This window comes from Vigna unguiculata, chromosome 6 (assembly GCF_004118075.2).
Source record: "Vigna unguiculata cultivar IT97K-499-35 chromosome 6, ASM411807v1, whole genome shotgun sequence".
Classification (NCBI taxonomy): Eukaryota; Viridiplantae; Streptophyta; class Magnoliopsida; order Fabales; family Fabaceae; genus Vigna; species Vigna unguiculata.
Window position 1 is genome coordinate 30,974,771 of NC_040284.1, and position 26,569 is coordinate 31,001,339.

General features: G+C 28.4%; 4 protein-coding genes across 8 annotated transcripts; 1 reads left to right on the top strand and 3 right to left on the bottom strand.

Moving 5' to 3' along the window:
- The first annotated feature begins 3,881 nt into the window (after positions 1-3,881).
- LOC114187510 (phospholipase A1-IIgamma-like) lies at positions 3,882-5,509 on the top strand. Its single transcript, XM_028075773.1, has 2 exons — positions 3,882-4,628; positions 4,751-5,509. The coding sequence occupies exons 1-2, from the start codon at positions 3,960-3,962 to the stop codon at positions 5,354-5,356; spliced, it is 1,275 nt and encodes a 424-aa protein (XP_027931574.1). The 5' UTR covers positions 3,882-3,959; the 3' UTR covers positions 5,357-5,509.
- A 1,074-nt stretch (positions 5,510-6,583) lies between these two features.
- LOC114187642 (GDSL esterase/lipase At5g45910-like) lies at positions 6,584-8,664 on the bottom strand. 4 transcript variants are annotated; one of them, XM_028075939.1, is made up of 6 exons: positions 8,358-8,664; positions 8,047-8,268; positions 7,798-7,943; positions 7,394-7,667; positions 7,059-7,230; positions 6,584-6,739 (listed from the first exon to the last, which is right to left on the bottom strand). In XM_028075939.1, the coding sequence occupies exons 1-6, from the start codon at positions 8,605-8,607 to the stop codon at positions 6,724-6,726; spliced, it is 1,080 nt and encodes a 359-aa protein (XP_027931740.1). In that variant the 5' UTR covers positions 8,608-8,664; the 3' UTR covers positions 6,584-6,723. The 4 variants fall into 4 exon arrangements, with proteins under 4 accessions (XP_027931740.1, XP_027931741.1, XP_027931738.1 ...); XM_028075940.1 differs by having other exon boundaries at positions 7,059-7,215; positions 8,358-8,660; XM_028075937.1 differs by having other exon boundaries at positions 6,584-7,230; positions 8,358-8,661.
- A 6,275-nt stretch (positions 8,665-14,939) lies between these two features.
- Positions 14,940-17,137, bottom strand: LOC114189237 (GDSL esterase/lipase At1g28600-like). Of its 2 annotated transcripts, none has more exons than XM_028077957.1 (5): positions 16,820-17,137; positions 16,498-16,731; positions 15,882-16,030; positions 15,515-15,788; positions 14,940-15,329 (listed from the first exon to the last, which is right to left on the bottom strand). In XM_028077957.1, the coding sequence occupies exons 1-5, from the start codon at positions 17,064-17,066 to the stop codon at positions 15,082-15,084; spliced, it is 1,152 nt and encodes a 383-aa protein (XP_027933758.1). In that variant the 5' UTR covers positions 17,067-17,137; the 3' UTR covers positions 14,940-15,081. The 2 variants fall into 2 exon arrangements, with proteins under 2 accessions (XP_027933758.1, XP_027933757.1); XM_028077956.1 differs by having other exon boundaries at positions 16,492-16,731.
- Positions 17,138-17,871: 734 nt separating this feature from the next.
- Positions 17,872-23,619, bottom strand: LOC114187171 (GDSL esterase/lipase At1g28600-like). Its single transcript, XM_028075332.1, has 5 exons — positions 23,296-23,619; positions 20,638-20,862; positions 19,378-19,526; positions 18,375-18,648; positions 17,872-18,159 (listed from the first exon to the last, which is right to left on the bottom strand). Exons 1-5 carry the CDS (start codon positions 23,540-23,542, stop codon positions 17,909-17,911), a joined length of 1,146 nt encoding a protein of 381 aa, XP_027931133.1. The 5' UTR covers positions 23,543-23,619; the 3' UTR covers positions 17,872-17,908.
- Between the last annotated feature and the right edge of the window lie 2,950 nt (positions 23,620-26,569).

Below are 26,569 nucleotides of genomic sequence, written 5' to 3' on the forward strand. Positions count from 1 at the left end.
TTGATTATAATTGTTTGTGATTGATATTTTTTACATAAATATATGTGATGTGAAATAATTAAACTATAATTTATATTGTTTTCAAAACCATTAACTTACATCGTATTTGTGTTGTTTCAACTATTGTGATGCACAAGATTAAATAATATTTTAAGTGAAAAAATTAATTAATGACCAATTAAAGAAAACTACTTTATATTATGTATTACAAATGTCATTTTATTATAACAAAATTGTTAACAAATTAACAAAATTTATTGTTAGCATATTTGAAAATGAACGAATTATACTTATTATCATGGTTGAAAAATCATCAATTGTCAAAATTGAATGCTTATGATTAAATAACAAGGCTATAATTATTAATTAGAATATAAGATATTTTATCTTACTTTTTTGCTCTGGATTTGGTTTCATCTAAAACACGTATAAAAAAAAGCTTTGGTGATCATTGGGTTCATTATGCTATGTGTAGTTTGACATATTTTTTTGTAATAGCATTTATTTTCTCTGTTTTGGGCTTGTAATTTGGGTCAGGAGTATGATCATTCTTTTAGAATTTAGGATTTTGTATGATTTTTCTATTTTGTATAGTTTTGATGTTAACTTTTTGTTTTTTTTTCTTTATAAGATATATATCTTTTTATAAAAGGGTTAGAACACCTCATAAATATTATTTTATAATTTATTCATTTATTGTTGATAAAAGAAAATAAATTATTTTATTTAAAAATATAACAGTCCTAAACTAAGCTTATTTTAAGTTATATCATGTAAACAAAAAATTATCGAAGGATAGTATATTATTGACTTAATTGAGATAAAAAGAGGATAATGTTTAATACTAAAGTCATTAAATGACACTTTTAGCAAAAAAGAGTCCATAATCTCATAATTTATTATATTCTTACAATTCTAATTATTGATTTTTTATCTATACTTCACTGAAAATAAAAATTAAGATGACAGTAAAATTTTTCTTCAAAAATAAATATACTTTTAATTTTAGTGAAATTGTACATATAATATTTTTAATGAATTTATCTATAAACTCATTCAGGAAAAACATCTAATAAATAAATTTGACTTTTTCACATTTAAATTTAGTTTATGCGCACTATAAAATAAAAGAAAATAAAAATGTTCTCGATCGATTAGTTCATAATATAAACCAATTTCATTTTGTTCTGTTATTTTTCTCCACCAGAGAGAGATTAGAAAAGGTTTGTCCAAAGCGCCCTAAATAAACATAATACTTTATTAAAATGAATTTTGAATGTGCTACTTGGATTTCTAAATATATTTGTCCGAATTAAGTCTAAGATTGAGTTAGTGTGGTAAAAAGGACACCGGGGAATTTTAGTTTTCAAAGAGACCAAAAGTGCCCAATTTTGTTTTGGTCATGAAGACTTTTTCTTTGTTAGATTTAATGGTTCAAAAGTTGAAGAGTAATTAAAAGTGAAAATCGCTTTGTTAGTCCATTTTGAATTGGGCGGAAAACTAATTTGAGTTGGGGCAGAAGGGAAGAGACTTTGTGATACGGCATGCATTGCATGACACAAAAGATAATTTGGAAAAGGCTTTACACTGTTTAAAAAATAAATGACACGGAATAAAGACGATTTATCTTATACACATAATGGGGGAAGAGGTATTAATATTTATTTTGTAAACATATTTGAAAATAAAAAATAAAGATTAAATAAAAGAAATTTTATAATAATATTGAGTCTGTGTATTGCATGATTATTGATGGGTTAACATAAAACAATAAAAAGAAAAAATTGAAGATGGAATTGGGAAAAAAATTATAAAAATGTGTGAATCGATTAATAATTTTATAAGGTATATTAAAATTGAAATATATAACCTTCGAGAGTTCATATATAGAAAGTGTGTACTACTAATGTTTACAGAAGTTAAGATCAATTCTTATGATTATTTGAAATTTATCTTGATTTGATTTGAGTAACATAATTAACACGGAAAAGAATAAAATAAGTAAACAAATTTAATGCATAATGTTGAATTAGTTTTTATATTAGATTGCGAAGAAGAGAAACTGTACTAATTTGATGCAATAGGTTCTCATGGATCAAGCCCACTAAATTTGTCTTATATTTTGATGGTGTGTAGGAAGAAAATTGATAGGGTGCAAGAAGAAACAACCTAATCACTTTTGTTGGTAGGCCTGGAACCCAAGTGAGGGATTCATGAAAAAAAATAATTAAAGAGAAAAATGAAATAATATATTTGTCTAAGCATAAACTGTAGTTGGTTCCTAACGTTTTCCCGAGTGATGAAATAGGCGTTAGTTAGAAGCATGCTAGTACCTTTCTTTTTCATTACTTAGCTTTGCCACTTTAAAACTCAATTTTTATTTACAAGTTACGCAAAGGATCTAACCAATGAGCACCAAATACCTACCTTCTTCAACTTTCCAGCATCTTCATAACTCTCTGCGTGTGCCAAGTGTTGGAAACAGGTAACTTAAAAGGCCAATAGTGTCTATACAACAAAAATCTCCATGAATGGACATCAATAAATCATTACTTTTAATTATCCTCCTAATAACCAATCAGATAAAAATCACAACCATATATTCTAATTACAACTACATCATTAAAACAACACTGTCCGTGCATAAAAATCACAAAAGTTTTCTTTCAACATTTGATATAATTTTAACCTAACCGGGTCATATAGTATGGAATTATCTGTATAACATCTTTTTTTAACTTTTGAAACAAAAACACTGTCTTTATCTCAAGATCTTATTAAATTTTAAATAGATAGATATTCTTTATTTATGATAAAATATAATCTTTTATTGTTAAATAGTTTATGAATTTATTATTATAGCTTTATATAAAAAAAATTACAAATAAAAAAATTCCTTAATAATTGCTAACAAATTTCAACTTTACGGAAAATTCATCCACAAATATTGCAATTTAATTTTTTTTTCTTTTTTCTTCTTTCCTCTTCCTCCTTCTTACTACAGCCACGCATCTCTTGTTCTCATTTCTCTTTTTCCTCCTCCAATTTTTCTTGATATAACTCACGAATGGTTTTTAATAGCAAGCAAGCTTGTACACTACTTTACTTTACATGACTTTCACAGCCATTTAGATGAACTTCAAAGGGTGAAACCTTTGCTTTTGGTTTTGAAATTGCGAAATTTGATATTATTAGGCTCACTGCTTTCTTTTTTTGGTGGGTAAATTTGTCTTCAAAACCTCCAATATTCAATCCATGATTGAGCGTTCGGTTTTGTCTCTCACAGAATGTTGCTTACAAGAATACTATTTCTTCAAAACTGATCCATAATTATAAAGTCCATGCTTTGCGGGAAAATAAATAATGCCTAACTATAGAATTTACAAGTATATATGCAAACACCAAGTTCAAGTACATTAATCAAGTTACTGTCATAGTAACACCCCTTCAATCATTTATTATAATGAGCCTGAACAACATCTGAATGGACAATGTTCAAACAGATTAAAAAATTCTAGATCTCCATATTATTATTTTTATCTCTTTCTATTTAATTAAAAATAATTAATAATTAAATAAATTAACAGGCACTTTTGTTAAATTTTATTCTAAAATTCAGTAAAAAATATAAAATAAAAAGATTAAAAAATATCTTTCCCGTGTCATTGTCATTGAATGCTTGAAAAATTTCAGTTTAAGTAACATAATATCAAATCTGAATTCTAAGAAGAAAGAAACTTTATTTCTATCATTCTATGTCAGTTAACGTCATAATTGTTTTCAACAGAAAATACGTATTATTCGAAAAAAACAACATATTCCTTGTGAAGACATATATATTTTTCTCATATCTGAACCTTATATTATACACTTCACAACAAATTTACCGGCCATGATCAATAAAGCCAAGGGGGTTTCATATTTATCCCTTTTCCCAAAGTCATTTCAGGATCGAAGATATGAAGGTGAAGTTCTGTCTTGTTCAGCACAAGAAACCATCGGTAGCAGCGTTGATGAAAAGGTGTATCGGTGCGAAGAAGAAGATGGATAGCAGCATAGCAAAAAAATGGCGAGAACTCAGTGGGCAGAGTCACTGGAGGGGTCTGATGGAGCCTCTGAACATCGATCTTCGCCGCTACATCATTCACTACGGTGAAATGGCTCAAGCGGCATACGATGCTTTCATCTCGGAGAAAGCATCAAAGTACGCTGGAAGCAGCAGATATGCCAAGAGGAATTTCTTCTCCAAAGTTGGTTTGACGAATGGCAACCCCTTCACGTATTCCGTCACCAAGTTTCTGTATGCAACTTCAGAAATCGATGTCCCTGAAGCTTTCATCGTGAAGTCGTTTTCTAGAGAGGCTTGGAGCAGGGAATCAAATTGGATAGGTTATGTTGCAGTGGCGACTGATGAAGGGAAAGCTGCGTTGGGTAGAAGGGACATCGTGATCGCATGGAGGGGCACTGTGAAGACCTTGGAATGGGTTAATGATCTCGACTTTGTTTTGGTTTCTGCTCCTCAGGTTTTTGGTAACAACACTGATCCTAAAGTGCATCAGGGTTGGTACTCCATTTACACCTCAGAAGATCCACGCTCTCCCTTTAACAAGAGCAGTGCCAGAAGCCAGGTACATGCACACATGTAATTGTTTCTGTTTTTTTAAGAATGATTTTTAATGTCCCACATTTCAACATTCAATTTCTGTCATAAAACTTCAATCTATCTATTTTTGATCTTGATGATGATTAGGTCCTAAGTGAGGTGAGAAGGCTGGTGGAGCTATATAAGAATGAAGAAATAAGCATAACTATAACTGGTCACAGTTTAGGTGCTGCAATTGCAACCCTTAGCGCAGTAGACATTGTTGCAAATGGTTACAACAAACCAAGTGATCCTTCTCTCAAGGCTTCCCCAGTCACTGCCATTGTGTTTGCCTGTCCAAGAGTTGGTGATAGCAACTTTCGAAAGGTTTTCTCTGGCTACAAAGATTTGACAACTTTACGCATTCGAAACGAGTTAGACATTGTTCCAAACTACCCCCTTGTGGGGTATTCAGATGTAGGTGAGGAGTTGAAGATCGATACCCGAAAATCAATGTACTTGAAGAATCCTGGGAACCCTCTTAGTTGGCATAATTTGGAGGGTTACTTGCATGGAGTGGCGGGAACACAGGGAAGCAGAGGAGCGTTCAAACTTGAGGTTAATCGTGATATTGCACTTGTGAACAAGACCTTGGATGCTCTGAAAGATGAATTGCTTGTTCCCGTTTCGTGGAGGGTCGAAAAGAATAAGGGTATGGTTCAACAAAATGATGGTTCGTGGAAGCTCATGGATCGTGAGGATGATGACTTTTGATCCTTAATTCAGAATTGAGAATGCCTTAATTTCGTTTGTTCTCGATGGAATGGGAGAAAATATTATTTGATAATTGGATTTGTTTACTATAGTGTAAGAAAAACCCTGCTCTCTGTTATTTAGAATTATAAGAAAATTATGTCATTTGTGATCGGGGAACAGACTACGAACGATCAATCTTTTGATTCAAAAGCACGGCTCGGTTTGATTTTCGTTATTTAAATTAAATATAAAATCACAAAAATCAACTTTTATTGTTTTTTTAATTGATTTTTTTTTTATAAAGGTTGCCAAAATTAGTAAAATAATTATTATACTACATTTTATGATGAAAAAAAAAAGTTTAAATAGAGAAATATGAACTATTGCTATATTCATAATTCCAATGTCATCTTTTATTTTATAAAAGATTATATAATTTATATTTCAAAATTACAGTACAACTTAAATAGACATATATAAAATTATAAAATAACATTTAAGATATATATGTATATATATTATAGTGGTTAACTATTATATCTAAATAAAGAAAGTGAATTTGTTTAGTTTGATTCTAGATTTTTTTTTTATCGATTCAGTCTTTAACAAAGTAGTAATGATTTTTTTTAGTTTATGGAGAGTATGTGAATTTTGTTTTCCTTAATAAAATAAAAATGAAAAACATAAAACAGTTTTATATTATCATTCAATATCAAAACACTCTAATTATTTATATTTTCATAATAAATACTTTGAAATTCATATAAAGAATATTTATGATTTATTGATAGGATAAATTTGTCTATAGCAATATTGCATAATCGGTAAACTCTTATTTTAATCGATGGAGAAGCTATTTGAAAAACTTACCATTACTTTTGGGCTTTACGGATCCAAATATAATATTCGGCTGGTCCAGTTCATCGAGTAGATTATAATTTCTACTACTAAAATGGGCTTGGGCCGTAGATGTGTTTTCACCGGACCACTGAGTTTGGCAAAGATTTTACAAACTGTTTCCGAAAAATCAAATCAAGAAACGCCCTCAACTTCATTGCATTGCATTATATTGTATTATTTTATTTTATTTTGAATTAAATGCTAATGTATCTCGTTTAACATTTTAAATTCGAATACCTTGATATTTAAATAACTGTGTATATATATTTAAAGCATGATGAAACTTTATAAAAACGATTCAATCCACACAGAAGTTACTCTTTATCGTTTTTAGTTAAACAGAAATTTTGGAACAATGTCACATTTATCTATTAATAATCAGACATGTATATTTTAACAAAATTTATGAGAGTACAAGCAAACTCAAATCTCAAGATTCTTAACACAACCGAACACGATCTGCATCAAGCAATCTAACTGTCATCTCAATTTCTTTGGTCCCTGAATTCACCATCCAAACATAGAGAAGAGCCGAAGTCAATGGTGCAGTTGACAGTGAGTCAACAAAGAATTGCTATTGAAAGTGCAGGTCCTGCATGCTTTGAATGTGACTCATTAATTTTGTTAACATAAGAAGGAAGAAAGACCCTTTATAGGAATTCAGACAATACTTATGCTACAAACAAGTGAACATTTATTATTTAGGAGGTAATTGTGAGAGATTTTTTGGTGGTGCTATGAAGACTAGGGTATCTTGTAGAGAGAGGTCTTGAGGGGAGGATATGAGAATGGACCGTAAATTAGACCTTTGGCGATGTACCTATATGCTGCTTCTGTCAAATGAATTCCATCCCAGTTTGCATGTGTCGATGGATCTGCACATACCTTTGAACCAATGTGACCACACCTTGCTGATATATTGAAGTTGTATGGCCCAGCTGCTCCACAGCATGCTCTCAACGCCCCACTAGAAACCCCTGGCAAATAAATTTCTCCAACCAAATCCAGCAATGTTGAGCATGATTTCAAAATGGTACCACAGCATAATAAATAATTTTGAAATCATCTATGATGACAAATATCATTAGTTTGAAAGCCATCTTCAACATAATTTAAGATTAGTTGATAATATAAAATTATTTCAGAAGAGCTAACCATAGTGTCCTGGTGCATGGAAGAACCGTTTGGCAGCGCCATAATAATCTGCATACAGTATCCTTGCATGAGGATTGTTTTGCCTTAGTGTCTTCAGAGCTAGCTTGAGCTCCTTGTTATGGTACTCTGCAAAACCATTGAAAGATTTCAAGCATCCATTTCCATCATAGTCCTCCTTGTTCCCGCTTCTGTATAAAGTCAGGTATAGCGCAGAGCACCCAATTGGCAAATTCCCCGGCACCAACAGCTCCCTTGCTCCTTCAGCGATCAATTCCTATCAAAATAAGGGAGGAAAGTGAAATTAATTCATCCAATAAAATGCACTCACATTGTTATTAACCACGTTTCTTAAGAAATTGAGTTCAGACTGATATAAAATGCCCTTAGTTTGATATATAAGATACATTGATGGCCGTTTTTATCGCTTCAACAACAGGAGGAACGGTTGCTTGAAGTTGAGTGATATTTCCGGCAATGGCAGCGTAGTTATAATCATTACCACCAATCTCCCCCACCAGAAAGAGAGAGCGTTGGAAGTACCTATCACAATCTGTGACATACATACAAGGGGACAATGATGAAATACATGTTTTATTGTTGAAACATCATAAGAAAAACATATGCAAGTGTTTATGTTTGGTTTTCAGTGTTACCTAGTTTAGTGGTGCAAAGGGAGGGTTTAAGTTTCTTAAACCAGCCAAGCTGAATGTTCAATGAATTATTTGTCCAAAGAAATTTTCCAAGCCCGGCTGCAATGAAGAATTTTGTATCAAGTGCTGTGGCTCCAGCAACGGCAAAATTTACTCCAGGATGGATATTTTGGTCTTTGGTTAATGCCAGATAGGGTGGTAAATATGGCAACTTATATGCCTCAGCTGCATAAATTAAAAAATCATAACAAGTGAGTATTAGAAGAAGCAAGTCATGGTGGTTATATATATTTACACATTTACATAGCAGGTACCTATGAAATCAATTACTAGTCGTCCATCTGAGCAACGGCCGGTTGAACGATTAAAGAAGGTTTGACCATAAGGAAGCTTTCCTATGACTGGGTATGACAAGGCTCCAGAAGCAAGAAAATTGCCAGTGTCACTTAAAGAATCACCAAAATTGAAGATTGCATTATATGGGCCAGTGCTTGGACTTGAAACAACTTTCTCATGGAAACCAAAGGTTAAGGAAGTAATGACCAACAAAATATGGATCTTCATAGTGTTTCTATGAATATGTTGTTGATAAATAACTCAAATATAAGTAGAGCATACAATTATGAGGGAAAGTTATATGAGCCACTAATGCGGTTGAGCTTTAAATATTCTCACGTGTTTTTCTAATCTTTCTCATTGATATATATCTGTGATATACTATGTCAACTCTCTATTAGATTCAAGAAAAAAGAGTTATGAGTTGTAAGTGGTTGGACATTATTAGATTCTGATTAATTTTGACGGTGAGCAACAGGGACGAAAGCAACTAATGACCATCGTTGAGAATTGAACATACAAACGATTCTGGTTATATATGTCCTTCATCTTTTAGCTAATGTCTAGTTAACCCTAATTAACCCTAGTCGGGAAATTTCGCCAATATTTTATATTCGGGGCACAATATAGAGTTTCCTTAAATAGGGATGCAAATTTATAGAAAATTCAAGAAAATAAGTATTTTAGAAACTATTGGAATTGATCATTTCTAAAATTATTAAGGCAATCTAGAGAATTAAATAAAAAGTGTATGGTATATAAATTAATTTCTATTTTTTTTTGAAGTTGTTATAATGTAAGTCTTCTATATATTATAATATGTAATTTGGAGTATATATATATATATATATATATATATATATGTCAATCAGATTTTTTTATGCAAATAACAAAGCTTGTATTTAATATTATATAGCATACTGTAGACAAAATTTACAGAGGTAGCACACTTTTGATTTTGATTTTGTGTTGGGAATTCTGGTCTCTACTAGGGACCGAATTCTGTGAGGGGCTGTAGATTTTTCTTTTTCCAATCTTAGTTGAAATTCGGTTTCCAGGAGGAAACCAAATTTTACACTTTTTTTTTTTTTCGTTTTCTTAAGTAGTTGAATTAGGATTTTTAAAATTTATTTTAAAAAATAAATTTAGGTGTTAATTTTTTTTTCGTTTTTTTTCAGTGATTGAATTAGAGATTAATTTTTTTAAATAGATTTAGTTTTGTGTATTAATTATTATTTTGAAAAAAAAACTAATTTTATTTTCTTTTTGAATTTGTTGACTTAAAAAGATATAATATTGTGTATTAATTTATTTTATGTGTAATTTAGAAATATAAAAGTAAATCTTTTTTTTTAATTTGTTGAGTTTTTTTTTATAATAGTGATTTTGGAATAAAAATTTATGAATTATAATAGAGGTAAAAAAAATAAAAATAATTAATGTATAATGTTTGAGGTGGTGTTATATTATTAATTTTTTGTATGTTTATTGAATATTTAAAATTAAAAAAGTAAGTTGAGGTAGGAATTTATTTTTTATTTATATTTTTGTACTTTGATTTCTTTATAAGAATTTAATTGATAGTGTTTATTTTTTGAGACAAATAAATAATGTAAAATTTATTGTTATATGATGAAATAAAATAGTAGGTATTAACTTTAAATATTAACTTTAAAAAACAAAAACACACCAAAACTCATACAAGTGTGGAGACCAATATTCAAAAAAGTGAGGAGTTAGGTTAGGATTTTTGTATACATTGTTCACAGTTTGCAAATTATGAATGACAATATGGACAAAAAAATGTAATTGAGGTCTTTATGAACAAAAATAAAGTCAATTGGTATCAGTCTTAACGGAAAAATATATGACACCACCAGTGACTCATATGTTGGGAGCCATGTAGAAATAAGTGAAAAGTTGCGTTGAGTTGTTTATAGAAATTGTGGATACTTTTGTAATGTATAGACAAGATGTTCTATATAGACAATATGGATAAAATATTACATTGAGTCCTTATCAACAACAAAATACTTCATTGGAGTCAATCTTAAACAAAAATAATAATAATAATATACAACAACAATAACAAACATGTGGGGAGCAATATGCAAATAAGTGGAGAGTTACAATATAATTTTTGTACACATTGTGGACAAGTCAGAAATTATGAAGTTATGGAATTTTGTTACTGCAAATTTCATATTACAATGCAAACAATGAATTCTATGCCATAACATAAGTTTCGAAGACTACAAAAATTATTCATGTACAGATAAAGTGCCCACAAAACAGATGTTTAGTACTTAAAAAAAAGTTCAATTTAACACAATACCTTTGTCAGATTGCACACACTAAACTCATTGTTGGACATTAACTAATAATCATAAATATTTGTTTTTCTATAAAAAAAACATTGCTACATTACAAATTACTAGAACAAAAATTCTTACCATATAAAAAAACTAAGTATTCAAATTATTTTTTGTAGCCTTTTAATATACAATTTTTTAAAATCACCAAAAATTAAAAGAAAACTATAATTTCAATATTTCTAAACATCGATTAAAATAAATTAATACTACACAAATTAAAAAATACTTTTAAATTAAATTAACTTTTATATTTCCAAATTACACCTAAAATAATTTAATACACAATGCTAAATTTATTTTTATTTAATTCTTAACTCGAGAAATTCAATAAAAAATTTAATTACATTTACTTTTATATTTTTCCAAATAATATCTAAAATAAATTAATACACAATACTAAATCATTTTTCTAAAAGGTTTTAAACTCAACAAATTCAAAAATATAAAAATTACATTACTTTCATATATTTCTAAATTATACCTAAAATAACTTAATATGTAATAAGAAGTCTATTTTAATATATTTTTTTAACTAAAGAAATTAAAAATAAAATATTTTTTTAACCTCTAATTGAACATTTTTTACAAAAACAAAAATAAAAAAAATAACACCTTAATCTATATTTCAAAAAAATTCAAATATCCTAAATCTAATTCATTTTTAACTAAAAAAAAGCATGTTAAAATTCGAGTACTGGAGACCGAATCGTGAATGAGGAAGTAAAAATAAATACATAAAACACGGCAGGCTAGAATTTGAGTTCCCGAGGACCGAATCCTTACCCAAAAAGCAAAACTATGCTATCTGCATAATATTTATGTACAATGTTCTATGTGGGTAAAATTAAAAGCAAACCATGTTATTTGGGTACAAAAATCGCTATTAATCTCATATGGAATATGCAAATCTCAGGATAATTGTGTGAGTAACAAGTTATCTCCTAAAGGCAGTTTGATTAAAATTGTTTTTAAATATATTGAGTAAAGTTTTTTGGATCGACAGGATGTAATGTAAATTTTAAGGTTTAGGTATTAACTCTTAATACATTGTATATGAATTGGAACATACCAAATGTTTTATTTAATTAATTTTTTTCCGATCAAACAAAAAATAATAATGTTATTCTTGCTAGAATACAAACATTAAATTTGGATTGTAGACATACATAGATATAAACCTATAGTAAAGATTTGAGTTAATGATTAATATAACAAAGAAATACAATATGGTATAAACATAAACTATTATGAGTAGTCATTTTATATATAAAAAAAAAAAACTGTATTAATGATAATTTACGTTAATTAACGCATATAAATGTAGATAATTAAAAGTTAGTTTTGATTAATTCAAAATTAATGGAGAAGATGGAAGAGGTTAGAGAAAAAAAGAAAAAGTTGGCCCATAAAAAAAGAAAAATCCAAATACACTTGAATTCACCCAGCCCGTTGGAAGTACGGACAACTAAATGCGTTGAAGTTGCATTCCAGGTATTTGTGGTATTCATTCACTCAAAGGTCAAAGTATATTTATGAAATGGGAGACAGATGGGACGAGATATTTGCAAGTGCATCTTATTATCGGCTTAAATTCGTTTCAAATTTAATATAAATTATAAAATTTTATTTAAATAATGATAAAAAACTGAAAATGTTATAGATTAAATAAATAGTAAGTAAAGTTAAACAAAATCTTATTCAATGAGGTGAAAAACATATTTTAAAGTTTTATAATATTTTTAGTACGTTTAAATAATTTTATAATAAATTTGTGAAGAGTACTTTTATGCATGTATGGATATATTAATCATAGTCCTTCTTTTGATTTCAAATTATGTAGAAACTAACTTTAAAAAAAAATACTAAAAGGATTGTAATTACATATTGAGTGCATTTATACATGTCTCATGTATGCAATTTATAAATATATTTTTCCTATATTTTTTAGTGTTACAAATAGCATTGTTATTATTATTATTATTTGGTATTATTATTAGTATTAGTATTTTTATTTGTATTATTATTATTAAAAAATATTTCCTATACCATAAATTTTATCAACAAAAGACAAGTTAAAATATTTCATTTAAGATAATATTTAACTAAAAAGTCTAATTCACAATTTTAATCATATAACTACATGTTACTAATTAATTATTATGTCAATTTTATAATTTAGAATAAACACATTTATATCTAAATATTATTTTTTAATCTTAATAATTATCATTAGAAGAAAATAATATCTCTAATTCTACGTGTCAATATCTTTCGATATATCTCTGTTTGTCTTTATTTACACTAGTTTCTATTTAAAAAAATTTAACATCAATTTCGTGTTGTTTTTATTTTGTACTATATCATCTTTCACAATACGTCTACATTTTATTTTAACAACTATCCATGTACTTGCATTTCATTTTACTATAATATATAACTCAAATGAGGGAAAGTGTTTGCAAAAGACACTCTAATGCCAAAATCAATTTGAGATATCAGGAAGCAATGTCAAAGGAAACGTAATCATGTACTTTGTAAAGTGTGTCTTTTATATTAGGGTTCATGGGCCTTACTTGGTTGGGTTTTTATTCAGTTGACCTAATTATGTGTTAATTAGAATGAGTTAATTAATCTTGTTAAGTTTATTTGACATTTTAAACGTATTTTATGATGAAATTTGAGTTAACATTGAAGCGAAAATGTGTCAAACGGTGTAAACAATTCAAATACTTTCATGAAATACGGTTGAAACGTTAGATAAACTTAACAATATTTGGTTAAAAGGACTAAATTCACACATTTTTAAAAATGAAGGACTAAATTGGTATAAAGTTTCAAAGAGGGACTAATTTCAAAATTTAGTAAAACTTGAGGACCAAAAACATATTTAATCCTTTTTTTTATATATATAAATTTGTTTATATAATATAAAAAATTATTTATTTTAACTATTTTTAATTTTTAAATATATATATAAAAAAAAAACAGGTTGACAGACCAGACTAGAACGAACCGATCTACCTCTGACATGCTAGTTTAGCAATTTAGGCGTGCCGAACCACGACCGGTTCTCAGGCTAGCGGGCCGATTCTGTAGATTTGGCCCACTTTCACATATTTAGTTTGTATTCTTAGAGGTAGTTTTGCTACCACGTTTTTCATAGATAATTATTAAATATCTATTATGATTTCATGTGTGAAACAAGAGACATTAATTTTAAAAGCTAAAATAGAAAATATTAGTTAGAAATTATAAAACAAAAATAAATAAAAGTCTTTCCTTGGAGTTATATTACCGTTTCAAAAAAAGAAATCATCAATTAAATAAATTGCATATTTTACTCCAAATATAATTTTCAATACAAATATAATCTACTATTTTAACTCATCATTTTTATTACATCACATATTAAAAAAAATCAAAATAAATAATATAAAAGTGATAAAATAATGGGTTAATAATAAATAGAAAAAATTAAAATATCATTATCCATAAATAAATTAAAGTTGCATTCCGGGATCTATTTTGGGTATTGGGTTAAAGTATATTTATGATTTGGGAGACAGATGGCACGAGATATTAGCATATGGATTTTATTATCAGGTTAAATATGTCTTAAATTTAATATAAATTATAAAACTTTATAAGCAATGTAAAAAAAATGAAAATGTTATAGATTAAATAAATAGAAAGTAAAATTAAACAAAATCTCATTCAATAAGGTGAAAACCATATTTTAAAATTTTATAAAATATCCATTACGTTTAAAGAAATATCCATTACGTTTAAAGAATTAAACGGCATGTGATAAAAAATAGATAAGGTGTATATTTTGATACCATTAAAGGAAATATTCTGAGTTAAAGGTTTGATTGGTCTTGTTACAATTTATCTTTAAAAAGTATTTAGATGATTTAAAAAAAAGAAAAACAACACGAATCCAGGAAACCATGTAACAACAACCATTCCGCTGTTTTGTGTTAGTCCACTTACTATGATTAATTCAATTGTTCAAATGTAATTGCACTTTGATTGAATAGCCTGTAACGGAGAAAAACATTAATGGATATTATTGATTCAAGGCAAAATTTATGTAAAAACTAAAACATTTTTATTTATATCACATTTATACATTATTATTAGCGTGAAATATAAGGCATAAATAAATTTAAAACTAAACTCGAAAAGAATAAATTAATAAATAAATAAAAGTAAATGGTAATAAAAATTTTAGCTAGACGACATGCAATCATATACTATATTCTTTCTCAGTGGTGCTACCCACGTTCTCTTCCACAGAGCTATCCACGTTTTTCGTAGATAATTATTAAATATCTCTGATGGTTTCATGTGTGAAGCAAGAGACAATAAATTTAGGATTGGTGTAGGATCCCTCTAATAAACCTATGGCAATCCATCTATATGCAGACTCGGTCATATGATAACCATCCCAGCTAACATATTGTGAAGGATCATCACAAGCAACCACCCCTGCGTCCCCACACTTTGAATTGTCATTGTAATTGTAAGGGCCATCAACTCCACAACAAACTTTCAGAACATTTCCACCAAACCCTGTAATAATAACGTTAAACCATATCTCAGTATCACTCTTTCAGAGCAAGAATCATCACAAATATCCTAACAAGACTTTAATACATTTTGGTTAAGTTTTTCTTATAATGCTCTCTAATCAAGATTACAATTTACTTGCAAGCCACAAATGTTGACATGACAAAGCTATGAGTATGGATATATACCAAATTGTTCTGGAGAATTGTAGAGCCGCAATGCAGCGTTGAAATAATCTGCATAAATAATACTGGTATGAGGATATAGCCCTCGAAGCTGATTTAGTTCAACCTGGAGCAGCTCATTGTGGTATTCATAAAACGTGTTTAACCACTTCAGACACCCAACTTGATCATACTCCTCTTCATCTGTGGTTGCAAATGTTGTTAAATATGCAGAATTGCAGCCAAGTGGTAACATTCCAGGAACCATAAATGTTACAGCCCCTAAATCAATCAACTCCTGCATGAATTAAAAACCATAGACTATGGATTCATTAGTTACAAATCGAAAAGATATCGGAATGGCTACTAAACAATTGAATCAAATTCTTACCCTGATCACTGAGGTGATCACAGATACTACTTGGGGTATATAAGGCACAAGATCTCCAAATGCGGTTGTTTCAGACAAAGGATAGCCATAATCATTGCCTCCAATCTCTCCCACAATAAATAAGGAGTTGCCAATAACTTTTTTGCAGCCTGCAATAATGAAATCCCATATGCCATTGGAAATAACTAGGAGAGTAGGAATCCTTGCTTTTAAGCTTCATTTAGTGAACTCTTTATCCTTCTGCTTTGAATAGTTACTAGACACTACCACACTTGATTAGATGATCTTTAAGTAGTTATTATGGAAAAGCACTCCATTAAAAATACACAGAGACATGAAAAATCTTAATTATGACATTAACAAGTTTTCAATACATGTAAAAGTAACTAATTAAAAAGTATCGAACTTTATACATTCAAATAACAAAGTTACTATATTAACGACACTACTTTGAGTCAAGATGATTATCTATACTTTTTTGTCTTCCGTTTAAGTTCTCACCCTTATACCGGAACAATAATGATGCGAAAAAATAATTTAATTTCGTTTTCAAAACTAGTAAATTGTAAGCGATTAGCTTACTAGTGCAACAAAAGGAAAGAAAAAATAACTTCACTGGAAGAAGAAGCGCAGAGCGAAGGCAGGAATTCCTTGAACCAGTCTAACTGAACCCTCAGAGAAAAGTTTGCGGTGGCCTCAACAGCGAACCCCTTTTCTTCAAAGAAACCTCGGTCCAAGGCCGAGGCTCCGGCCACCGCAAAGTTCATTCCCTGCTCAGTATTTGCCGGTTTGAGCGCTCCATTCTTGAAACCCAGATACGGTTCCAAATACGGAAGACCCAGAGAGTGAGCTGCACAAGAAAAAAGAAAGAAAGAGTGAATTTTAAAGGGAGAAATTGATAGGAAAAGAAAGTGGGTATGGTGGAATTTGTTGAGTACCGAGGAAATCGAGGATAAGGCGTCCATCGGAACATCGTCCAGTGGGGCGATGAAAGTGGGTTTGTCCGTAGGGAGGGAGCAAGCAATTGGGGCTCTGGGGAGGGGAAATGAAATTCAAGTTACCGGTATCAGCGAGAGAATCTCCAAAGCTGAAGAGTGAGGAGTAGCAAGCAGTGACATTTGTAGGAAGAAAAAGTAGCAGCGGTAGCAGCACCACCACACGTCGGAGAGACCAACCCATGCTCATGCCTGAATCCTGATCATCGCGTCATCTGCTCTCCACTTTCTAATAATAATATCACACCTAATTGTCATGTGTGTAAAACGTGTTAAGCTATCATATTTTCTCACTCATCATCCATTCTAACTGTTATTGATTGGAGAATGATATTTTAAATTTTGAATTTTTTTTTCTTATAATATGATATAATATATATTTTTTAAAGAGAAAATGGTTAAAATTTAATAATAAAAAATATTTTTCTACTGATTTATATACCGATGCTGTTTACAAAAAAGTAACTATAATGTTTTAGATTTTAGGGACTCGGAAAGATTGTTAGAAATCCAAGTAGAACACTATATAAGAATAAAGATCCATAAACTTAAAGTCTTAAAATTTTGGGTTGAGAGTGGTGTCAGTGTCTTATATAATTAGACTCAGATCTCATTGGTGTTGTTCTCCCCGGTGAAACCCTCTCTGTAAAATTTAACAATAACTTGTTTATTTTTTGTGTGGAATTAAGGAAAATATTTAAATATTATTCTAAGCAGCAAATGTACCTCAAAGTTAGAACGTTCAATGTACTCCATCTTTTCTTCATTCCCTCCTATTTAACCTAATGTTCAGGGAATATTTCGACATGAATATTTTATTTATTGTTGTATAGATTCAATGTATTTATTAATAGAAATACTCATTTAATAATATTAAGAGTAACTTAAATGTGTTAATAGTAAATCATAGATCCCTAGTAGTGTATATGAATGTGAGATAAATAAAATACCATAAGATCAATTAAAAGATACCATCAATCTTTTTATTGAACAAATAAAACTTTTGATATCATATAAACCATAGTCACATGCTTAGATGATACGTGTATAACCAAAATTTGCATTAGCCAAACACAACGAATTAAATTGAGGTTGAGAATGTGGTCCTTCTATAAAAGCTTGAGCGATTAATTTATATGCAGCTTCAGTTAAATGAATTCCATCCCATCCAATATACTTGGAAGGATCACCGCAGACATTCACACTTGGATCGCCACACATTATTGATGCATTGAAATTGTATGAACCTCCTTTTCCACAACAGGCTTTAAAACCAATAAATCCTGCATAAAAATCAAACTTTAAATCACAATATTACAAGTACGAAGTAATTTGTTATGATGAAGTATAAAGCTGCATTATGAAAATATAATCTAACAACTTTTGTTTGTTCAAATCTTCCATCAATATGTTACCAAAGTATATCAAATAAAGATAAATATGCTTTGATGAAGTATAAATGCATGAAGGGTCATCTTGACTAGGAAGAATGAATTACCAAATTTTGCAGGACGACGATATAAAGTCATTGCAGCATTGTAATAATCAACATAGATAATATTAACGTGCGGGTAAAGAGCTCGAAGCTTATTTAATTCAATTTGGAGATTATGGTTGTAATATTTAGAAAACTCGTTTAACCACTTCAAACACCCAAATTTGTCATATTGCTTCTCATCTTTAGTTTCATAAATTGTTAAATATATTGCACCACATCCAATAGGTAAATTTCCAGGAACCATGAGCGTGTGAGCCCCCAGACCAATCAACTCCTGTAAAGGAAAAAATAATTAAAACCTAAAATAGAAAATAATAGTTAGAAATTATAAAACAAAAACAATAAAAATCTTTAGTTGATTCCTTGGAGTTACATATTTATCACCGTTTCTAAAAAAGAAATCATCAATTTAAATAAATTGCATAATTTTACACCATTTGATTGATGCATTCCATAATTTTTCAATACAAATAAAATCTACCATTGTATTAATTGACCCCTACAAGAATTTTGGCTTCTATTTACCAACAAACTTTACGAAAGAAGATATCTATTGACAATAAAATTATTGCATTCTTGACGGATTTCGTCCACTGATTTATCACTCACAACAATATTTGTCGGTTATTAAAATTTATTGGTAAAATTCATTAATAAAATTCTATTTTACCATTAAATTCTTTCTGTTGGTAAATATTGTTCTATTGAGAATTTTTTTTTCATCAGTAAAATTTCATCAAAAATATAATATTTTCTTGTAGTAGAAAATGAAGGCACAAATTAATGATAGAGATTTTTTTTTAACCACTAATTTGATAACAAATCGTAGAAGTAGTAAAGCAAAACAACTTTTTTGAGAATAATTTCGGGACCAAAATTTTTAGAATATTAATGTGAATATGATGTGAAATATTTTAAACAATTAAGGTAATTTGAGATAAACTCATGTGCAATGTTATTGGAAAATTGAAATTAGTTTGGTTAAAGAAAATTAGAATCTTACTTTGGTTATTGATGATATTGCATTGATGACATGAGGCACATACGTTTTAACTTCTATTATGCTCTTTCCTATATATAAAGCATGATTAAGATCGTTTCCACCTATTTCACCCACAAGAAATAATGAGTTCTTAACCTCCTCAAGACAACCTGCAAAATTAAACCTTAATTAAAAATCAATAATATCAAAATGAATTATTATCTTGGATTTTCGGGGCATAAAACAAATCCTCCACATGCATGTAGAATATAAAAATATATAAAATTATGAAAAATATTATCAACACCTTATTATACATTCTTTATAACCAATTAACTTGTTAAAATCCACACTGTGGAGAGGAGTTTTAGTTGTTTACGAGGGCTCTTATTTTTATTTTCTTATTGATTTTTTGTCATGGCAAATCCTACTTCATCCCATGGTATCAGATCTAATCGCTGCAAGTTCTTGTCGATTTTCTCCAAATTTTCATTCACTTTCTTTAGGTTCTCGTTAACTTTCTCCAAGTTCTTCTCATGTTCTCATGACTTCCTCCAAGTTATTGTTGACTTTCTTCAAGTTCTTGTTGACTTTCGCCATGTTCTTCTCGTCAACTTTCTTCATGTTCTGGTGACTTTCTCTAAGTTCTCGTAAGGACTTTCTCTATATTATCGTCGACTTTCTTTAGGTTCTTGTTGACTTTCTTCAATTTCTCGTTAACATTCTCAAGTCTTCAAGATTCTCTTCATCTGATTCATTTCCAAAATTGTTACTTTCAAGTTGGACCTCCATAAACTTTATATCCATCTTGAGAGCAGGTGTTAGAAATATCATATCCCATATCCTGATCTTAATTCTATTGATGGAGATATAATATATTTATTATTTCTTATTAATATCAAATATTTTGTATTTTATATTATGATAACATATTAAGTTTTACTTTTCTCTTTATATCATAAGATATTGTATTCTATATATTAAACAAATTTCTAATAAATCAATATAAAAAGTATGAAAGCTCTCATTGAGTGGCTTTTCATCAAATAGTTGTTGTGAATATTTTTCTTACTAATGACTTATACATATCTAACTGATTTTAAACATTGTTGCTTTTTACTGTACAAAATCATCTTTATTATTACTTTTGTATTACTAAGATGAATGAAAATGTGGAGTCTTGGTCTTAATTAAACAAGCCCTACACTTTATTTCACAAATATTTAATAAGTTTAGTTTAATGTTAAAACGTGTCGAACTCATAATAATAGAGAAACTTACTTTGGGGAGAAGAATTGCAAAGAGTAGAAAGCAAATCCTTAAACCAAGTGAATTGAACTGACAAAGAATAATTGGTTTTGACAGGAATGCCCCTATCTTCAAAGAAGGTTGACTCCAGCGCCGTGGCTCCTGCAACTGCAAAATTGGCTCCTCCGTCTTTCCAGTTCCATTCATCATTCTTCTTTCCCAGATACGGTTTCAGCGGTGGAATCCCTAGAGACTCACCTATCCAAACTCATAACATTACAATTATTTGGATTTTTGTAATAATATTTATGTATAAAAAAATAAGGTGGTTAGCTATGAAAAGCCTGGCCACCAACCAGGCACATAGCACATATATCAAGGAAGGAGACATTAATAAAAATTTATACAGATGGACTATGTCGGCATTGCCAAGACAGATATTGAATTTTTTATTAGGTCCTAACTATTACCAAGTTATATTAATAATTGTTCATTACTTCATTCCTACTCCAATGACTCTCGCACCACCATAATAAATAAAGTCACTTTCATATGTTTTACTTTTAAAATTCACTCTTATGAGATGACATTAATATCTATTATCATCACTAAAATACTATACCAATGACATATGTGACATACGAGAGATTGATATTATTTTTTACAAAAAAATTAATTCATATAATAAATTTTTCGATTTTTATCTTTCACTTTTTATTTATTTATATAAGACTTAGACTCATACTTAAATTTTTTAATAATTATTATAATAAAATTATCATTTATTAATATATATTATCATTATTAAGATACAATACCAATAAGATAGGAGTCTGATCATATAAGAGAAAGAGACTGATATAATTCTCGACCTAAAATATTAAGTGTTTTACTATCTCTTTTCTATCCAATATGAAACTTAGATTTATACTTAAATTTTAATAATTATAATAAGATTAATTAGATTTACACTATCGTTTTATTATTATACGAAAAAATATATTATTGGATAAACCAATATAATTAATATAATGTATAATATAAATATCATCTTAAATTAAATTAAAATATAATTTTATTGGATGATTTTAAAGTTTTGTTCATTTGAAGTGTTTAGCTCTAAATTATAAAATATAAAATAGTTTAAATTTCATTTTGTTACATAATAATTTTATAAATTTCAATTAACTTTAAATATTAATTTTGAATATTTTGAAATAGAAATAGGAATATAAACTGTATGTATCATTCAACAATTAAATTGTTTTCATACATTATTCTTCCATATCTTCAATTGTATGGAACGAACAAAATATTGCTTGCTTATCAGAAATTAAAGATTTCTTTATATAAAAAAGTGGATAAACGTAAATATGATCGACATAAATACCTTTTATAGTTTGTTAACATTAGTTCTTCGTATAAACTTAAAGGATAAACCGTGAAAAGAACTTAGGATAAACTGTTTTTTTTTTTTCTTTCAACTATTATTGGTTTAAAAAAGGTATTACATAACTTTTACGTTTTTATTCAAACATATCTTGAACAAGTACAAACTAATTGACCGTGTAAATCTTTTTATATCGATATAAATATCCATTAAACTCCTAAAAAATTAATCTTCAACCTTGGAAAATCACCCGAAGTAGGCAAAAAATGTTTTTCAATCTCTAACAGCTTTTTCAAGGTGTTATATTCAAATAATCCAAACTTTTCAACAAACGGTTCGGTTTGTTCAGTTTCAAACATTTCGATTATATACTCTCATATAAAAAAAATAAAATCGTTAAAATGGGTAAGCTAATCCGATATGATCTATCCTAGATTGATTATTTAGAAAGTCAACTAAATTTAGTTCATTTATTAACAAGTTAAAGAAATTTGAATTTGTCTGATCCACCATAGGTTAGTGGGTTAAACAGATTGACTCACTGACTTACTCAATTAAAAAAATATAATTTTTTTTCTTTTGTCTAAAAAAATTAAATTATAATTATGATTAAAATCTAAAAAAAAACTTTAATAGAATCGAAATACAATAAAAAAGATTTTAAATTCAAAATACAAACTAAAATTACAAAAATATAAATTATCAATTTGTTGACTAAAAAAAATAATTTAAACCCGACCTAAATGTAAAGCTCAATATAATAAAAATACTTGTATGATTCTATATTTATGGGTTGCTTACCAACCCGACTCATCACGGATTCAATCCGAATAAATCGGGTTCTAGGTGAGCAAAATAAAAAATTAATTCATATTAAAATTTATAAAAAAAGTTCAATCCAAACTAACCCAAACCAAACTCTTGACAAGCCGGATTGACGTACGGGTTCCAACCCATTTTTTAATACTGTACAAAAGTGACTTCCTTTTAGTATTTCCATAAAATTAATTATCAAATTCTTTTGGTAATTTTATCTCCAGTGTGAGATTATAATAATTTTAGATTTTCAAATGTCCTACGTAACATAACTCTTTAAACAAATTTTTTTCAAAAGAAATAAATTAAATAAATGTTTTTCAAATTAATTGATAAAACCTGTTGTTTACTTTAAAAAAATTGTGTATAAACTAGTTTCAAGTTACAAGAAAATGTTTTACCACTTTTTATTTAATTTCTGTTCTCCGTGTATAATTTGAAAGGAATTATGAAGATGATAGGCGATGGAAAAAGAGAAGTTTTACCGATGAAATCGATGATGAGACGACCATCAGAGCAGCGTCCTGAGACATGGTGAAAGAAGGTTTCACCGTAAGGAGGGAAGAAACAGTGGTTGGAAAGCGGTGGTTCGGAGCTGAGATAGAGGTTGCCGGTGTCGGCGAGGGAATCACCGAAGCTGAAGATGGAAGTGTAAGAGCATAATTCTGATTTTGAAGACGCTAAACAAAAACAACTTATCACCACAAATGCTACCACTGTTATCCTCTTCATTGGAATTTCTATCTTCCCCACTCATTCCCAAACATGTATTTATATAACTTAGTCACTGTTTCTCTCACCAAAATCAGGATGCGATTGAAGTTGGTCCACACCTCATCTTCAACTTAATATATATTTTTGTTTAAACCCAGTTTCATGAATACCAAAGTCTATAGTTTATGACTATTTAGAAATGACGTTGTTTTAAAAAAAAATATACGACCTCTTTATTATATATTTACGTTCAGATAAATGTGAAAGTAAAATATGTACTCAACGCATAGGTCATTTCCAGTACTTATAAAAATATAATAGTAAAATATATGAAAAACACTTAGGCCATTCTTTAATTTAAACAGTGTTACTCATCAAAATTTATCATATTAATAAAATTTGCCTATAAAGCAGATGATGCGACGTTGCTTATAAACTACGATAATTAAAAAAAAAGTTATGCTTTGAAACAAAACTAACGAATATGATGTTTTAAGTAATGATATGAGGTTAGTTTCATGATTTATAAAATTAAATTAATAATAATTTGAGAACCTTGGTGAACTTGTTAGAAATAGAAGTGTAACTTCAAATCTTATATTGGGTATATATATATATATATATATATATATATATATATATATATATAAGTTGAACAGCATATATAAAAAAGAAGATTCATTAACTTATTTAAATTAAATTCATGTTCCGTTAATATTGTCTTTATCCATTTGATTTTTTTTAAGTCAACAATTCTTTATAACATAAAATTTAACATGAAAAATAAAAATGAAAAAGTAAACGTCATTTCAATAATTTTTCTGTGTTTTGTTCTCTTGCTGCAAAGGAAGTCGTGTTTTGTTGCTAGAAGGAATGTGTTTCTTTAGGGTTTTTTTTTTTCTCAGTTAAACAGTAAAAGAATACCCAAAAATTGTAGTTTAAGATTTTAATTTGTCCCATGGAATGCGTGTTTAGATTAAAAAAAAAAAAAACTTCCAGATCTAAAATCGAATCACTTGGGTCAACTGTTTGATGCAAAACCACGTGGTTTTGTGTGTGGCAGGTGATAAAAATAATTCATTAAGATGTAGAATTTATTGCCAAGATAAACTTTAATTTTATGAAATTAATTTATGGAGTGAAACAAGGTAAAGTGAAGTGCATTTGTGAGAAAACTGCAATTCTGAAGGGTAAGTAAAAGAGGGGTGTTATGTTCTAATGCATTCTGAAGCAAGAGTAGTAGTTCTTGATCAGAAGAACACCTACAGAAATAAAATCTGAAAAAATAAATATAATTGAACTTATTTTTCATTACTGAGATTGAATGCATTCAACTGTCAAATTTAAATAAAGTTGTTTGATGAAAAATAATATTATGATTCTTATTTTTTTTATTTTTTTATATAATTTAGTGTGAGATATTAATTAATTTAGTGTGAGACATATAAAATAAAGTAAAATGGTAAAAGAGAAACGGGGAATCTTTTGTGTGGGACAGTGGGCGCTACAATTGTTTTGCTCCAGTCTTTCACCAAACTACTTCCGAAAGCAAATAAATTACAAAATTAAACAAAAATTTGTAGTAAGTGATCATTCTCCATCAATAACCCCATTAAGGCGTATAGTTTGGGCCAATGACTAGACCTATTTCTTTTAATTTTTTTTACTTTTTTTTATTTTTAATTAAATGGCGGTGATAGGATTTCGCCTCACGCGAGTATCTCTTCCTCCTTCACGTGTTGGTCCGTAGCGTAGCTATTAGGGTAGGGTCAGTCTTTCACAATCTAGGGTAACCTTCTCATCCCCTCCTAGTCCATAGTTTATTATTCCCCACACCACTTCTTCACTTAAATTCAATTGTATAACCTCCATTATTAACGATAAAGGACTATTCAATAAGGCAAAAACTTCTAACAAATTATATTTTTATTTACTAATGTCTACCAGTCAAAGTTTAATTTCTTCATTCCAATGTTTACTTGAAAATTTTAAATAGTTGTGTGATTCTTGTTTTATTTTCACCGTTAACTAAATTGTAAAAGAATATGCACAACTTGTCTACTTTAACACAATGTTTTCTTTTTATTTTGTTTCGAGAAATATTTTTAAAATGTTATGTTACCATTTTTTTTTCTTTTTCCTGATTCACAAAAAGTACAAGTAAGAATTTTTGAAACAGTAAAATAACTTTTATAATTGTTTATAACTATTTAAAAACAAGAAAACGTAAGAATGAATAATCAAAATAAACATTATCATTTTTCAAAAACAAACTTACGCTGTAAAAGCCGGATCACCATTTCAAAACAAAAAGGGTAAACCAATATAGTGTCTCGGGTTCATTAAAATCACAAATTTAATTTCCAATTGTACTGGTTCAACAAATTTATACCTAATAAAAATATCTTAAAAATTGGCTAAAAACTGATTTAAATCAATGAATGACTTTTTTTTCAAATTTAAATATTATTTTATATTTTATTTTAAAAAGTAAGAGTATTAAATATTTTTTACGGGATAAAATTATTATTTTTAAAAAAATATTATTATATATTGCTGAATGTTAAGCTTAAACATTGTCACATATATTTATTTTTTATGTGTTTAAGAGTCTGTTTGCTTTTTGGCTATGTACTATTCAAGGAAAATATATCTTTGATTTATTTAATGAGATTTACAGAGATCTGTGACTGTGAGCATGGATTTGGAAGAGAAGCTAAAACTCATCTTCTTATGGTAAAGAAGATTTTTAGAGAAAATCCCATCATCACATACTATTTTATCAATCTATCTTTATCTTTTAATCAATGGTCTCTTTGTTATTATAATCTCTTTTACATATTTAAATTCTAAAATATATTAAATTTTTTAATATTTACAAATTATAAATTAAATTAGTATATACATAAAATTTAATTATTTTTCATATATTAATATTAATAATAATCACAAGAATAATGATAATTTATAATAATTATTTTTAATAACTAATAATAATTATTAATAATAACAATATAAATTTTGTTAATAACTAATAAATTTATT